Source organism: Phragmites australis, chromosome 18 (genome assembly GCF_958298935.1).
Source record: "Phragmites australis chromosome 18, lpPhrAust1.1, whole genome shotgun sequence".
In the NCBI taxonomy this organism is placed as follows: Eukaryota; Viridiplantae; Streptophyta; class Magnoliopsida; order Poales; family Poaceae; genus Phragmites; species Phragmites australis.
Window position 1 is genome coordinate 17,382,612 of NC_084938.1, and position 17,207 is coordinate 17,399,818.

The 17,207-nt window shown below is 43.6% G+C and overlaps 2 protein-coding genes across 4 annotated transcripts; one reads left to right on the forward strand and one right to left on the reverse strand.

Annotated features, from left to right (window-relative positions):
- Positions 1-634: 634 nt before the first annotated feature.
- On the reverse strand, positions 635-4,641 carry LOC133899186 (uncharacterized methyltransferase At1g78140, chloroplastic). 3 transcript variants are annotated; one of them, XM_062340154.1, is made up of 9 exons: positions 4,402-4,641; positions 4,189-4,283; positions 3,965-4,096; positions 3,387-3,468; positions 2,505-2,695; positions 2,210-2,321; positions 1,528-1,631; positions 1,058-1,259; positions 635-963 (listed from the first exon to the last, which is right to left on the reverse strand). In XM_062340154.1, the coding sequence occupies exons 1-8, from the start codon at positions 4,564-4,566 to the stop codon at positions 1,145-1,147; spliced, it is 996 nt and encodes a 331-aa protein (XP_062196138.1). In that variant the 5' UTR covers positions 4,567-4,641; the 3' UTR covers positions 635-963; positions 1,058-1,144. The 3 variants fall into 3 exon arrangements, with proteins under 3 accessions (XP_062196138.1, XP_062196137.1, XP_062196136.1); XM_062340153.1 differs by having other exon boundaries at positions 1,524-1,631; positions 3,965-4,084; positions 4,402-4,637; XM_062340152.1 differs by having other exon boundaries at positions 1,524-1,631; positions 4,402-4,637.
- Positions 4,642-15,066: 10,425 nt separating this feature from the next.
- LOC133899721 (uncharacterized) lies at positions 15,067-16,918 on the forward strand. Its single transcript, XM_062340770.1, has one exon. It carries the CDS (start codon positions 15,301-15,303, stop codon positions 16,654-16,656), a length of 1,356 nt encoding a protein of 451 aa, XP_062196754.1. The 5' UTR covers positions 15,067-15,300; the 3' UTR covers positions 16,657-16,918.
- The last annotated feature ends 289 nt before the right edge of the window (positions 16,919-17,207 follow it).

Here is a 17,207-nt window from a genome sequence, read left to right on the forward strand (position 1 = left end):
CCGTGCCGGGATATCATTGCGCCAATCCCTTGGACACAAATGCAGGTGAGAGGAAGGGGAGAACACCTCTGCATCAGTTCGACACGTTGAGCTCTAGGATGGATGATCACGCGAGCAGCAGGGATGACATCGAGGTCGGTCGGTCAAGCTTCTTCCATGTCCCAACACACGAGTAATTTACAATGGATCAAGACTTATATCGCGCTTTTGAGGGAATATTGTGATGCACTGATAGTACTTAGGAGTAAAAGCCATGATCCACCTAGCTGAGTAGCTGTTATCAGTTAGGGCCAGCTGTCAGGTTGTATCGTATTATTCCAATATTGCTGTCTAGTTTCCCATATTTTATTGGAATTGAAGGAATGTTCTCCTATGCTTTCTTCAAATATATTGATTCAATCGATCTCTATAATTTCGAAAGCAGATAGTGTGCACATTGGTCCATTTGCACCCATGAGTGAAACAAGTGCACTTGTGCACCTTAAAAGTAGATGAAAAGAAAACATTGATATATAGCATGCTGCAGGTTGTCAACTTGTAGATTTTTTGTAAAAATGTGGTAATCGGTCAACGAACACTGTCATTGTGTACTTCGGTCAACATAAGTATATGTTTACTAGATTTGGACAACAAGTTAAAGTTGTAACCATGATATACACCGTTTACTTTTGATCGATAACAAAATGGAACTGTTTTATGGTCTGCAGACACGGCAATCTAGCCTATATTTCAAAAGATTCCAAGAATTGGAGCTAGTAGCTCTTGGATCACAAGAACCGATTCCAATAACAACACACAATAGTTGAAGTTGCAGAATTGCAAGACCTCTGATGTTATACACAAAGAATTGATACAATCAATCTCATAATGGGATCAGTCAAGTAAAACATGTGCATTCGCTATTCACACCACAAGCCCCTTGAGCAAAAGTATCAGCGCTAATTAGCAACAGCACCAAAAAACCTGTAATAACAAATTTCAACATTTATCATTTAATTGGTGAAGAGAAATAGCAGTACAGTGTCCACTAAATGAGACTATCAAACAGTGTACTCACCACATAGAGAGGAAAAGTAAGGAGTTTCACAATAAGCTTCTGGGAGGCTCTGGTCATTTAATTAACTTACTTTAGTAGCAGAGAACATTATATAGAATCCACTTCTGACAAATGTGAAATCAACCAACCCACATGCTCTGCAAAGATCTTCGAGCTCCACTTCTGATAAGAAGGTATTATTGCCAGTGATTTGACTAATGTACTGCAAGATAATTCCAAGATAAAGTGTAAGACAAAACAGCGCAGAGTGAAGTGAATCCACAGATAGCAGCACCAGTTATCCAAAGCTTAATCTTCCATGTAGTAATTTGCAGGTGTCAAAACATTAAAGAATCAGTTCAAGTTTAACAGTATCGTGGTTGCGAAGAGAACTGATCTGTTCTATGTCCCATGAAAGACAATTACTGTGGATGATTAGGATTTGGGATACGCTCTAGAAAAAAAAAAGATTAGGAGTTGGGATTACTGGCCGTCCGATCCTTAATATTGGGATAGCCGGTGGAAGAACATCTGCTACAAATGTAGAAGCAACAAAAATTCCCCCGGGGCGAAGGACTCTACTAATTTCTGCAACCTACAAAAAGAGGATAACAAAATAAGAACCTTTACCCTTCATCAACAGGTAGGGGAAAAGTGAGAAGCACAAGGGTAGATCTCCCTGTGTAGATCTATAGAGAAGTGGGGTAAAGAATATTGTTGCTGGACAAATTACTTACAAATGCAGAGAGGCAGTGCAATAGTTATTTATGAAAATCATTCCTCGTTCTCCATTTTTTCAAGCTTAATGAAAGTCATAATAAATTTCTTCTATCTTGGTGGTGATTCTTACTTATTTGGAGGTTCTGTGTGCGCGCTCGCACCGTTTTTAAAAATGGAAAGATAGGATCACAAGTACACAACACACATTTGGTTCGACGGGAAGAGTAATGTTCGCATAGTATGTGCATTTTCAATGAGCTTTATAGAAGTAGGCAAACTAGCATATGCAGTCATGTATATTAAGTGCACAGAAGAAAGTGGAGCGATCAAGTAGGTCATTAATATACAAAATACATAATGGAAGAAACATTTGAAGCATAAAACCTGCTGAACTCTGCAAGACCGTAATAGCAGTTTTGTATAGAAAAATTGAAATTCAAATAGGGATCTTACAGCACAAGCTGGCGATGGCCAACAATGAATTGCAGCACCTGCATGCACAGCATCAATTGAACCACTCTCAAAAGGGAGTCTGGATATATCAGCCCTCACCAATGTTAATCTCCTGTGTAATGTTAGAGTCGGGGCATTCAACATTGGAACAAACTAATAACAACTGTAACAAAGCTATGCAGCATAACTACCAAAATGAAGGAGATAATGAATGCTGACATTTCACAAATCAAGCATGACAACAGAGTAGAAGAAACTTGATTATCAGGGGAACTGAAAAAAAAGAAAAACATACTCAGTTGAAATGTTTTCCTGCTTGACGAAATCATTGCACTGCTTCAACATATTCTCTGAGAAATCTAGAGCCACAACAAGAGAATATAGTTCACTCCTAACAAATAATCTTGAAAATAGGCCGCTTCCACAACTTGCGTCAACAATAGTCCCTCCAATTGTCGGCTTCAAATATGTTTTAGCCATTTCAAACTGCAGTTGCATTGCAATGTTCTTCAGAAAGTCTGAAAAATTATATGCACATACAAATGATACATAAATGCTTAAAATATACCTAAGCAAATTGAACATTGCTAAAGTCTGGATCATGGGTATATGGTCAAGCTGAGCTTGAGATTAGGGACGTGGTTGCTAAGAGACAAGGCTGCAGCCTGGCCAAGCCTAACTGGCCTAAAAAAGAATTAGGGCTGGTGGCCCAGCACTAACAGAACATCTGCCTTAATGGGTTAGGCCTGGCCTGGATGCAAGAAGGCATCTTGTTTAGCCTAACTCAATCCAAAAACTGCTCAGGTACTGTGATCATATCCTTCTTGAGACGTGGTTGCAACTTACTACTAGACAAGAATACTGATTAACACAGCTCTGTGAGTACAAGATTTTTCACGGAATAATTCAGGATTTGACACTCAATAGAGTGCTTTCAGGATTTGTGCCTCTTTCTCAATGGCATGTGGGGTCAGGGTCCACATGTCAGTTAGACATAGAGTTACAAATCCTGAGTTACCACTCTACTTAATGGCATACCCTGAAAACTCCCATTTTTCTCTTAGAGCAAGAAAAAGGAGTTATTCATCAAATTTACATAATGATGACTGTTGAGATAGTTACTAGACCAATGCAATTGAACATCCTTAAGCATACAAATATAGTTGAGCGACATGACCTCTCTCTCTAGGCCTGGGAAACCACCCCATATGAAATTTTGGCGCCACCCTCTCTCATAAAGAAATGATATCAGCGGAGTCCTGTTGGAGTAACCATTTGTAAGGAATAGTCTCAGTAGTACTTATTGACAAATACAAAATCATATTCTGGTCCCCCTAGTTCCCCAGCAGAAATAGTCCGGCAGATATTAATGGTGGTAACTACTTGTAAGCCCATACTGAATCATTCCCCATGTCACTATGTGAAATGAAGCATCTTTGTTACCACCTCTTCTAGGCATTGCAACATTTTCAAGGCCTCATAAAGACACCAAGGTTGCTTGTACAGCTGTACTACTTGGCATTTCAGCCTTAGAGCGTTACTTCAGAAATTCAGTGCCCAATTACTTGTTATACACTACTAATCATTACTACTCTCAAAAGAATTGAAGCAAAATCTTGACGCATTGTCATAATTTGGAAGACATTACAGTTCCAACTTGCAGATGCCAATTTCCTCTGTTAATGCCCAGAGCCCCTCATTTCACCCAAGTTCATCAGGTTATGTAATCTGAGGGAAGAAGTAAAATATCTTTACCTGAAAAACTCAGTTGCTGCTGGCATGGACTCTGAGTACTCGGTCGAACCAACTGCCACTGTAAGATCCCAGTAATCCTGCTTATTGGGGTAAATTTTCTTGCAGGTCGAACACTCGAGACTGGAAGCAACATTGGAAACGAACAACCCGTCAAACAGGGAAGATGTGAGATGATCAGTTGGCAGGTGATGCGGACTGCGGAGAGAAATGGCGAGACCGCTTACGTAGACTGATCGCTCGCGCTCGCGAAGGGGTAGTAGCAGATTGGACACGCCAGCTTGCTCAGCTTCGTCTCCGGCACCGCCTCCACCAGAGGTTCCTGGGGGAACAAAACATTTGATTAATTTCTACTTAAATAAACCATTCCCTGCAAAGAACACGCCGCCCGCTCGACGGCATGTGCCAGCCGGCGGGGCGGTGTGGTCGGGAGCACTCACCGCGGGAGCGCCGGCGGTGACGGCGGCGGGGGAGGCGCTGGCGCGCAGGATCCTCCTGGCCAGGGCCCGGCGCACAGAGACGCCGTGAAGCCAGAGCCGGTGGTAGCCAAGCGACGCCACAGATGCTGCGGCGGCGGGGTTGGTCGCGGTCCCCAGTGCCGCCATGGGTGGTTGCTGGTCGCCTGGTCGGGTTGGGGTGGGGCCAAGCGGAAGCCGAGCCGAAGGAAGAGAGCGGCCGTGCGGTGTTCGGGGGCCGACGTACCCGTTGTGACACGTGGGCGTGGTTCGAGGTGCGCCCGGCGTGCAGTGAGATCGAGGGTGTCAGCCTGGGCCCCCGGGCTACAACTTCTGCTGTCCTGCCTAGGTGCTGATGGGCCGAGCCCCACGAGCGAGTTTAGAGCCCATGGTCTATTTTGTGGGCCCTAACAGTATTCTCTCTGTTGGGAAAACTTGGTCTTGATGCTGCTACCCATGCACTTCGCGAGCTTTTTTATTTTTATATTTAAAAATCAAAAAATTGTAAAACTAGATGTTCGTTTATAAAATGCAAAAATAAGCTATTATCGCTCGCTGGAAGGGCAATATATACATGTTGCCCTTCCAACGAGCAATAGGTTTTAAAAAATAAACATATCGCCTGGGCGACATGTTAAAAAATAAAAAAACATTGCGGCTTGTTGCTCTCAAAATTCAAAACAATATCGAAATAGTCATAAAAAATTCTGCACTTCACCTATTTTTGCAATTTTTTTATTTTCAAAATTTAAAAATAAACAAAATATGCACTTTGTCAGATGTTCTTTCCAAGGAGATTGAGTGTCAGCTAGATTGTCAATGTCGCTAGCATGCAACTGAGCCCGGTCTGCTTTCGAGCTCCGCTCGACACAGGTGCTCATCTATCGTCTAGGATTTAGCCTCAGGATCAGATCCCGGATAGCATGGACGAACTTACTGTAAATCATGGGTATATACATGTGTGTAAACCTTAGCGGCCCAATTTCATCCAGCCAGCCTGCTTGGCTAGCCCATAGGCCGTGAGGCTGAACACAGAACACTCATGACCTCGTCAGCCCGCTTGCTTGCCCTGCTTGTGACTTCGTCGGCTCGTCTCGTCTCGGCGTCTCCTCCAATCGCTGCCAACACAGAACACAGAATTCAGTGCCTCAGCACCGTCGGCTAGGGTTTATATGGGATCGACAACCAATGGGCATCAGTGTTAGTGTGCATAGCCTCGTAGAGAACAAGCGGCCAACACAGTAACAACACGGCAGAGGTGAGATAATTTGATTTGATCCTCATTCTCTAATCCCTAATTTCCATTGATATCTGCTAGGCCAGAGGTGAGATGTGTGTATTTTTGGAATGTAGATTGCAGATTGTAGAACCTTGAACAATGAAGAGAAAACGATCGATTTGAAATCTTTGTGCGAAAGAGCGGGTAAGACACAGTGGATAAATTCCTCCTCAACGCTGACTATAGTGCGGACTGTTGACATTCATCCATTGCTGCTCAATCCCAATGCACTTGCACTAGAGTGTGAGATGACAAGTGCAAAACCTAAGGTGGCAAGTGCAAAACCTAAGGTGGTAAGTGCAGAACCTGAGAATGAGAGAGCAAGCACATAACCTTGCCATCCGTTGTCACTTATCACAAAAGATGATGAATAAGAGGATGAAGAAATTGGCGAAGCTATTTATGATATTGAATTGCTCCCGCATGATCCTAGAAAGAGGGCCTCCCATCGCAAGTTATGATGTCAACGAACGAGATTCAATGAGAAGGGGATACATTGCAATGGGGCCATGTCAACCATAGGGACATGATTTTTCTCGAAGAGATATTGGAGGTATGCATCGCTTCATATCTCGTTGGTTTGATGAATATAATTGGCTTGAGTATGGTGTGAAAAAGATGTTGCTTTCTGCTATATTTGTTATTTGTTTAATAATCAAATTAATTGTGCCGGTGGAGATGCTTTCTTGAACGAGGGATTTAGAAATTAGCATATAAAGAAGAGGATTGACAAACATGCTAGTCGTATTACTAGTTACTATAGTGAAGCCCTAGAGAAATATAATTTGTTCATTAAACCAAAAGCTTCCATTGTTGAGTATTTTGCTTCCAACACCACACAAGAGAAGGCTTTGTATAAATGTCGTTTGACCTATTCACTTCAGTATTTGAAGTTTCTTTTGCGTCAAGGCTTCACTTGTCATGGACATGATGAAAGTGAAGATTCACTTAACATAGGTAATTTTCTTGAACTTTTAAAGTGACTAGTAGAAAATTTTGAAGAAGTTAACAGGGTGATCCTAAAGAATGCTCCAAAGAAATGTCAAGTCACTACTCCAAAAAATCAAAAAGATATCATCAATTGTTATGCTAAAGAAACTATTAGGCTTATCATGCAAGACCCTAGTGATGTGTACCAAAAAGAACAATTGGCTCTTTGTTTGTGTTATGCTAACAGAACATGAAGGGTAGTTGAGAGGTTTCTTAATGTCATCCATGTTGAAAACACTACCACTTTGACATTTAAAGGGGTAATTGAGTCCTTGCTTATAGAACATTTATTGAGCTTGTCTATGATCCGTAGTTGGGTATATGATGGAGCTAGTAATATGAAGGGTCATATTAATAGTCTAAAGAAATTAATTATGGATGAGAGCCCTACTTCTTATTATGTCCATTGCTTTGCACATCAATTACAATTAACTCTTGTGGCTGTTGCTAAGAAAAATTATGATTGTGTTTGGTTCTATGAGCAACTCAAATATTTATTGACTATTATTGAGAATTCTTGTAAAACGACACAAATGCTTTGAGTAGCTCAAGCTCAAAGAATTGTAAAGAAATTAGGATTGGGTGGCGTTGAAACCGGAAGGGGTTTGAATCAAGAGATGTGATTGAGTAGGCCAGGAGATACTCGTTAGATCCCACTATAAAACTATTATGCATGTTATTGCTTTGTATCCTTCGATTTGGTGTGTCCCCATAAAGGTTGGAAAAGATAGCTCTCAAGGCATAGAGGCTATATAAGCTCAAACTATATTGACAACATTTAAGTCTATTTGAGTTTGTTTTCATGGCACACTTATTCCTAACTATATTTGGCTACACATATGATTTAAGTAATGCTTTGCAAAATAGGGATCAAGATATTCTTAATGCAATTGATTTCATTTATATGACAGAAACTCAATTGCAGTTGTTGCGAGAGGATGATGGTTGGAAAACCTTTTTGAAAGAAGTCACTTCTTTTTGTGTGAAGCATGACATCAAAGTTGCTAGCATGGATGGTTTCTACAGGCTGGTTGGAAGAGACAAGAGGTTCTTTCCAAAAGTCAAAAATCCCGATCATTTCCATGTTAACATGTTTTTAAGTATCATTGATAGACAACTTCGAGAACTCAATAACAGGTTTGATGAGGTAAATACAGATTTGCTTCTTTGCATGATATCATTCAATCCGGCTAATTCATTTGCTGCTTATGATAAGGATAACTTAGTTAAACTTGCTCAGTTCTCAAGCACATAGTTTATACATCTTGCCTTTCAACTTACACACTTTATTACTGATATGCGTAGAGATGAAAGATTTAGAAAAGTGGAAAATCTTGCTGAGCTTTCCATTATACTTGTTGAAACAAAGAAGAACACTCATTATGGAATCGTGTACAAGCTTCTCAAATTGGTGTTGATTCTTCTAGTAGCAACAACTAGTGTTGAGAGAGTATTTTCTTCAATAAATTATTTTAAGAATAAGCTAAGAAATCGGATGGGGGACTAACTTTTTGAATGATTGCTTAGTTACATTTCTATAGCGTGAATTTTTTACAAGTCAAGGATAATGACATCATTGAGCGCTTCTAAGCCATGACGAAACACCGAGTTGAATGGTAGTTTCTTTAATTGTTTTGTAATTTCTTTAAATTAGCTAAGATATTGTTACCATGAACAATTTCTATACTTCAGTTATGCTATTGTAAATTTGTAGCCTTTTCTGTTAAACATATTTTATAAAAAAAATAAATACCCATTCTATGAATTCTAGGTCCGCCACTGCTAGACAGGTTGGAGACACACGTACGTGTTCAGTGGTAATGTACGTTTCTTGTGCACTAAGAGTCTAGAGACTTTCAATCTATTTCTAGCGTATGTAAGGGGTGTGCATATGTATGCATACTTATGTGCATGTAGTGTGTGAGTGGGTTATCTTTCCCACGTGTACCCTCTCGAAAGAAAGAAAAAAGATGTCCTTTTAAAGCATAGAACAATGACGAAATGGTTTTGGGGTGTCTAAGTGTTGCTTCACACCTTTCATAAACAATCTCATTTGGAACACGCTTTCCACTCCAACAAGGTTTTAAATATCTCGTATGAACTCCGCCTGAAACATTTACGTCCCAAAATGGACTCTTAAACCCAATTTCTTGACGAACTTGTTAAGCCCATAACGGAAACATCCCAACAAGAAAACGGTATTGGTAATTGTTAGACTTCAACCAAACATAAGTTCAGCTGTTGTGCGTATAACCCTTCAGAAAAACACATATAGCTGGTACTATTTTGTTGGTTCATACTACACGAGTTGTCATCCAACAATACATCCAATCATACCATTTTTGATCCATGAAATCAAAATGATTTCGATCAGAGTGACACTACAGTGAAGCCTGCATTGTAAATCAACTTAGGTCATGGTTGGCTGAGAACTGCATCATTCACATTCGCTGAGGGGAGGTGAGCACTTTACGTTGGTCTAAGCGCAACTCCAATAGATACCTAAAAGCAATCTCAATAGCTATATTTTGGGAACATGCTTCAAAATACGTCTCCAATGGAAGCCCAATCTCGTTCCCAAAAAGTAGCAACGCCCAAAACACGCTAGCCGGCTCGCATGTTCTAGCGATCCCCAATCGCACTCCCAATCGGCGGATTCGTCAATCCCACGCTCAGCACACGCTGCGCGCACCTCCTTCGCGCGCTTGCCAGTGGGGCGGCAGCTTCGCGTGCCCCCCGCAACCCGGCTAGCAACTGTGCGAGGGCGAGGGCAGCGGCCAGCTAGTCCGAGGAGGGCGGCGGGCGGCTGGTTGACAGAGGGCGGTGGCCCTGCGGCAGCGGCCCTATCGCAAATCCAGCGACTGGCGGCGGCTCTATGGAGGCAGGCGTCCACTGGTGCCACGAGTGAGAACGAGGAAGAGGTGCGTGGTGGAGCTGGTCACGCTCCCGTCGTCGAGATGGCCACGGCCGCCTAACGACGGCGGTCGGTCTTGCCACCGCCTGGCTCCACTCACACCTCGTCTACAGGCAGGACACCGCCGGCTTGGCCTCTGCCTCTCCTTGCTTATTAATTATACAACTAGTAAGTAGCACTGGTGTTAGTTTGGGTATGGATTCGGTTACCTGAACTCATGTGTTAATGCTCTAGTAGAAGCGAGTAGTGGATTGTAAAGGATCAGAGCTAAGTTTCCTAAAAAAGGACCAAAGCTAAGCTTGTTTAGTTAATGCTGTTGCCATATGCGTTGTTTGTGGTGATCAGTAGTTTATTACATTGTTCTCCCTGATTACTGATTTGGAGTTGTTACTCGGGATAGCAGGTAGAGTTGAGTAAGTTCTGCTTATTGCTTACGCATTCCTTATGTTTACATAGGTTTGCTCATCATCATCTTAATGCAGATTTCTTCATAACATTCACACGCTGCTGGTTAGAGGCACCTGGTCTGATAACAAGTAGTTGGGGTTCAGGTCAAAATAGCTGAAGAAGTTGTAAGTTGTAACACATCAGGTGAAGTCTGACACAAAAAATTTGCCTAATTGTGGTGATTGGACTGCATATTTGAGTTGATTTCCCTAATTTTATATGCTGCAATTTATGAATGCTGCAATTTGCTGAACATATTGCATTTGATAGGAACAATGAACGGGTTCTATGTTAATTTGTTGTCTAGTGACAACCATTCACTAGATTGGGATAAAGACAATGAAATGGTTAGCCCACCCAAGGAGCAGCAACCACCATTTGAAGAATTGACTCCCACTGTGAGACCAAATCAGAAAAGGTCGAAGAATTTTAGTGAAAATGAAGATGAATTATTGGTGTTAGAATGGCTGAATATTAGTATGGATGCTGTTCAAGGCAACGACCAATCACGGTCTACATATTGAAAGCGAATTTATGACTACTTCCACTCCAACAAAGACTTCAATTTGGATCACACTCAAAGTTCCCTAATGCATCGTTGGTCTCATATTCAAGAAAATGTAAACAAGTTTGCCGGCTGTCTTTCCTGGATTGAGGGGCGAAGGCAAAGCGGGGTTACAATTGAAGATAAGGTTATAATATATGTCCTTAATTTGGTACATGCTTCAATTACTTTATGTCAGTTTAATGTGACATGTTTCCTTGGACAGATTTTGCAGGCATATACTCTCTTCAAGTCCGAAGATAAAAACAATAAGTCATTTCAGTACATGCATTGCTAGAACCTCCAAGAACCCAACCAAAGTGGGTTGCTAGGTCGGCTCAAGTCTCATCTCAGAAATCTTCTCAAAAGGAACATAAGACCGCCCTCAATTCAAGTCCGGGTACATCTTCTCCATGTACCCCAAATGATAGTGGAGCGGCAACTCCAGAATATGAGGTGTCAACATGACCATTAGGAAGGAAAAAAGAGAAAGAAAAATTACGCCAAGGTAGAGATGCAGTGTTCATGGATGCAATGGATAATCTGTGGGCAGAGAAGAAAGAGATGGATGCGAAGAAAGAACTCAAGAAAGAGGAGAGATACAAACAAGCATTTGCACTTGAACAAGAGAGATACAAACAATCAGTTGCAATAGAACAAGAGAGATTAGCACTAAAGCAAGTGAGGGTTGCAACCGAGAAAGAACAACTTGAGGTAAAGAAGCAAGAGGTAGAATTGAAGCGGATGGTAGAAGAAGAGAGAATTATGGCTATTAACATAACTGGTATATCCGAGACACAACAATGGTACTACAGGAGTTTGCAGAATGAGATCATGACTCGCCGATGCAGTGGCTCAGGTTGATCTTGTGTGGACCCCTATGTTGTGTTTTATGTTCTTGTTGGTTCAACCATTTTGTTGTGTGAAATATTTGGGATGTTTGAACTATTATGTTGTGTGTGAACCTATGTTGGGAACTTTGAACTATTGTGAAGTTAGAACCATTGGGATGTTTGAACTCATAGTTGCACACCGAATACAAGAATATATGCATACCGAATACAAGAGTACATACATACATAACCAAGACTAGGACTCAAACATTATTAATACTGATCTCCATGATATTGCCAGAGGTGCTCGATTAGATCTGCTTGAAGCTGAGAGTGTGTTTCCTTGTTTGTGATGTCATGATAAGTTGAATGAACTCGCGTAATTTTGGTGTGGGTTTATGGGATGATGTCACAGTTTCTCCTAAGCCATCAAATTGTAAGTCTTGCGCTTCACCTCACTCATCTTCAATGATCATGTTGTACATGATCACACAAGCAGTCATTATTTGGCCAAGTATATCCTGGTCCCAAAAACGAGCAGGACCACGTACAATGGCAAAACGAGATTGCAGAACTCCAAAAGCTCGTTCCACATCCTTCCTAACTGCTTCTTGTGTTTCGAAAAAAAATTTCTCTTATTACCTTATGTCTTCTGAATGATCTTCACAAAGGTGGCACATGGAGGATAGATACCGTCAACAAGATAATATCTCATTGTATAATTGTGACCATTAATGGTGTAGTTCACCTTTGGATCTTGCCCTTTTACTACCTTCGCAAAGAGTGGGGAATGTTGAAGCACATTGATATCATTGTGCGATCCAGGTAAACCAAAAAAAAGTATGCCAAATCCATAGATCTTTTGAAGCAACATCTTCTAGAATAATTGTGGGCTTATGCACATGGCTGGTATACATACCTTGCCATGCCGTGGGGCAATTCTTCTACTTCCAATGCATGCAATCTATGCACCCCAGCATACCCGAAAAACCTCTTTCCCCCCTATTGCAAGTAGTCTAGCAGTATCATTCTCATTTGGTACTCTCAAATACTCATCCCCAAATACATCAATAACAGTTTTGACAAACCTTCTCAAACTCTCTATAATGGTACTTTCTGTAATACGAACCTGGGCATCAATAGCATCCGCCGGAACTCCATAAGATAGCATTATGAATGCTGCAGTAATCTTCTGTAAAGTACTTAACCCAAGTTGTCCAGCTGTATTTCTCCTTTGGACAAAATAGTCATCATGATGCTCTACAGCATACATTATGCACAAAAAAAAGAGAGCGTCTCATTTTAAACATGTTTGGAGACGAAGAGTAAGCTGTAGGTACGACGATCAATATCAACAGAAAACTCTAAAGATATGGCTTCATTTGCAAACCTGCGCCTAAAGAACGTCGGGCCGTAGGTAGAATCGTCCGAGAAATAGTCTCGAAATAGCCTCCAATGCCCTTCTTGTCTGTCGTGCTTGACGATTTGATGTCCAAGGACCAAACCACCAGGTTGTGGCGCATTGATAACTTGATATTGCTTGCGTGCTAGGTCGGCTGCAGCAACAATAAATTCGTCATCGTCGTCAGACGATGATGAATCCATGACCTGTTTCATGAGAAGGCTACGATAACTCATTGTGATGTGGGAGACTGAAGGGGGGTAGTGGTGTGCAAGAGAAGAAACACCAGAGAGAGTAGATATATAGGCTCAGAGAAATATAGTCGTTGCATAGATGAAGGTTGGAAACATAGCCGTTGGAACATGACCGTTCCAAATATAGCCGTTGGGAACATCCGTTCGAAAAATTTCCATTTATAAATAATCGTTCATAATTTATATGTTTCAAAATATTTGTTGAAAATATCACAGTTTGAATTGTATCCGTTTAAAAATATAGCTGTTGGGATATATGGAGTTAGATATTGGGAGTCTGCTGGAGAGTATAGCGATATTGGGAAGGAATCTTATTAAGAACTTCATGTATGATATTTTTGGGAGTGATTTTTTAGAGTCTATTGGAGTTGCCCTAATAACTCGAACCTTGGTCAGCTATAAGGTTAGAGAGTCACCTCGACCCGAAGTGACCACCCTATTCCAGCTCATATCAATTTTATGGCCAGATTGCAGTATATAATTAGTCAGCGAGCCTTAAACGCAGAAGCAAAAGGGAGATAATATACATCTATATCTTAAAAATAGCATTCTCTTCTGTCGACGGATAACAGCCTATGGATCAAGATCGGATGGCCAACAATCTTTCATCTACCTCCTTATAGTTGTAATCATCTTTCTCCTCACGCCGATGCATCTTGCTCCCCCACCTTCAACAGTGGCCCTGCCGCCGTATCTATCGCCACCGCTCCTCTGTCACTAACAACTCATTTTCATGCTCTCGCCTCGGCACTAGCCCACCGTAGGTCCTCCGTCTCATGCGGCCGGCGGCAACCCTGCCACCTCACCACTCTGCGCTGCCTCCTCTTCCAGGTTAACCTCCCTCCCTTAATAACTCTTCTAAACCTAATGACAAAGAAAGTATCCTTAGCTTCAACCTGTGACAACCCCTCCTCTAAACTCTAGAGTTTAGACATGTTTAGACGGTCGTCTAACAATGGCGCTGAACTCTAGAGAGTGTGGAACAGAAATATCTCTACTGCCACAAACTAAAGAGCAAAAGTCGAAAATCCTCTAGCTCAACACACTAAACAGCAGCCAAATCTTTGGTTGCCTAGCCTAGTAGCACTACTTTACTGCCCAAAGTAACGCCTGCTACCAAGCCTATTAGCTTGGATAACAAGCCAGCTTGATTTGTTTAGACTCGGTTCGTTTTACTCGTTTAATATAACGAGCAGAACTATTTTGGCTAGGTTTGTTTGGCCCAATTTGTTTAGCTCGTAAGCAGCTAGTTACTTAAATTTAAAGGAGCATCTAGTTACTAAAATAAAAAATATAATATTCATTAAAATATACATCGATAAAATAATACAATAATATCAATAACATCTATTGATATAATACTTCTTTACATCGTTTAATTAGATGTATAATTACTATAAGATGAATCTTTTTTGAATATTTTTCAAAACCACATGCATCACAGCAGCAGATAGATCCACCTATATATGTTCTTCTACTGGAATAAAAAATTCCTCAAAAAAATATAAAACAACGTTCTCCACACATCCGCCTATACATACAAAATATGAAGAAATGATAGATGAGAGAAGAAAAAAATAAAAGCTGCATCGTAACGAGGAGCTAGCCAATAGAAAACCAAGTAGACTGACGAGGAGCCTCTCTATCGAAGATGAATACGATCAACGAGTAAATTGATGACCACGGTGAAAAAGAGCGATAGGATACAGATAATGGTCTTGCCTCGTTTATCTCACGAACAGACTCATTATCTAAATAAACTAAAACTATAACTTAGCCCGTTAGATTTTAAAACGAGCCGAGCTAAATCAAACCGAAACTTATACATGAGCTAAAACTTATACTCAACTTATTAAATTTTAAAATAAATTAAACTAAATCAGACACAAGTTAAACTAGCTCGTAATCTTCCAGGGCAGTAGAGTTTGGCCGATTGACGTTTCCCTCCGGGAGACGCACCACGTGACCTTTGTACCAAACCCCACCCCTCCTCTCCCTCCCTCCCTCTTCTCCCCTGCCGCGGCGGTGGTGGCGTGGTTCGCCTCCCACTCACTCACTCACACTCGCGCGCACACAGTTCCAACCCGATCTCCATATATAACACGCCAAGATACCTTAGCCCTCCCTCACGCCTCCGTCCGTCCGGATCCACCACCGCCCGCCGCTCTCTTTCCTTCCCCCCAAAGCCCTGCCGCTTAGATCTTGCGCGCCTGCCCAAAAGATGGCGCCTTTGTCCCGGCGGCCCGTGCTGGTGCTCTTCCTCCTCCTCGCCCTTTTCTGCTCCCACATTGCTCTCTGCTCCTCCGCCGAGTCGGGGAAGGCCAAGCCCAAGGCCTCCGGGGGCCGCAAGGCGCTGTTGGCGTCGTCCGCGGGTGACGACGGGGAGGAGGTGGCCGCGGCCAAACCGGCCGCGACGGGGAGGATCAAGAAGAAGCTGCTCTCTGATGCCAAGAACCAGACCAAGGTTGCGAAGGCCAAGAAACCGGAGTCCACCACCACAGCAAAGGCGACTAAGAAGACCACCGTTAAAGCGGCAGTGGCTGGGGCCGCGGCCATTGCCAAGGCCAAGGTCCCGAAGGTGGACAAGGCGGCGGCTGCGAAAGCTAAGGGTGCCGATTCGGCCAATCCTGCCAAGGTTTCCAAGACGAGCGCGGCCAAGCCGACGAAGACGGCGAAATCTGAGGCCGCCGCCTCCGCCTCCGCCAAGGCCAAGAAACCGATCAATTCGACCGCGGATGCCGGTGCCAAGACGGCCAAATCCGGCAAGAAGGCGCAGGTGGTCGCCGAGGGGAAGGCCAGCAAGAAGGTGAATGCGACCGTGAGCAAGAAGGCGGCGTCGGAGGTGGAGGAGGACGCGGAGGAGGCGGAGGGGACGGAGGACCTCATCTCCGAGTTCCAGGGGCTCCCGGCGCGGCTGCAGGAGACGTTCATGCCGGACCTGGCGCGGCTGTCGCACCGGTCCAAGGCTTACCTGTCCGCCGCGAACGCGGGGATCGCGGCGGCGGCGGCCACCGCGGCGTCGGTAGCGTTGCTGCTGCTGCCGCTGTGCATACTCACGGCGCTCGTGCAGCGCATGGGCCCGTACCTGCCGCTTCTCCACCGCGCGCTGCTCCTGGCGCAGGCGTACCTCGCCATCTACTTCGCCACGCTCGCGCTCGCCGCCGCCGCCACGGGTCTCGAACCGCTCCGCTTCTTCCACGCCACCTCGCCGGCCGCCTACGCCTGGACGCAGGCTGCGCAGTCGCTCGGCTTCATGGTCTACCTCGTGCTCCAGATGGTGGACCTCGTCGCCGTCTTCTCCGGCGCCGCGTCCCCCGAGGAGGACGGCAACGGGGACGCCACCAAGTCGCTGGGCCTCGCGCAGATGGTGGTCGGGCTGGCCGTGGGCCTGCACTACTACGCCGCCGTGTTCCACCGCGCCGCGGCCGGCGAGGCTCCCCGCGCCAACTGGCGCGTGTATACCGTGTATGCCGCTTGCTTCGTCATTATCTGCGCCTGCGCGCGCGCCGAGAGGAGGAAGAAGGCCTACCTTGCCGGCAGCGGCGGCGGCGCCGCCGAGGACTGGAAGAAGAGCTGAGGGACGGAAACATCAGGAGGGGCTTATGTGAAAAAAGGTTCCAATATGGTGGAAGCCGAAGGGCGTGAGTGTAAGAAGTTCCGAATGTAGGAAGGAGGAAACGGAGAATATAAAGGGAAACGAAAAAGGGGGAAATTGTCATTTTCTTTTTTCCTTGTTTACATTAATTTATGTCCCCCTCTTTCGTTTTTAATTATTTGTTTTAGTACAGGGATAAACTTATAATAGGGCAAAATAAGGATTTTATTATTGGTAAAAACTAGTTTTCTAGCGTGCATGTTGGTCTCCCGCACGCATAGACATCCATCGCGCCGCGTTATCTGCAGAAGTTTTAATGCGCTCACAGGCATCCCATAACGACGATGTGGGAAACAGTCGAGTGTGCAGAGATATTATGACTCGATGGGCACACACAACTCACCAAAGTGTGGGGTCGTAAAATTGTTGGCCCACATATGAGAGAGTAACCTGTTGAGAAGTTAACAAGGCAGGGAGGAAAGCGGTTTGTTTTTTGAGACACGTTTTCAGTTCATCCTCTCCCCGTTTCATTT

Excerpts from the sequence above, each read along its gene's own strand:
- LOC133899186 (XM_062340152.1), bottom strand. The coding sequence starts at position 4,566 with ATGGCGGCACTGGGGACCGCGACCAACCCCGCCGCCGCAGCATCTGTG. Across the intron at positions 2,696-3,386 it reads TCCCAGGCCTAGAGAGAGAG|TTTGAAATGGCTAAAACATA; the intron begins GTCATGTCGCTC and ends ATGCAACTGCAG. Across the intron at positions 1,632-2,209 it reads GGCCATCGCCAGCTTGTGCT|GTTGCAGAAATTAGTAGAGT; the intron begins GTAAGATCCCTA and ends CTCTTTTTGTAG.
- LOC133899721 (XM_062340770.1), top strand. The coding sequence starts at position 15,301 with ATGGCGCCTTTGTCCCGGCGGCCCGTGCTGGTGCTCTTCCTCCTCCTC.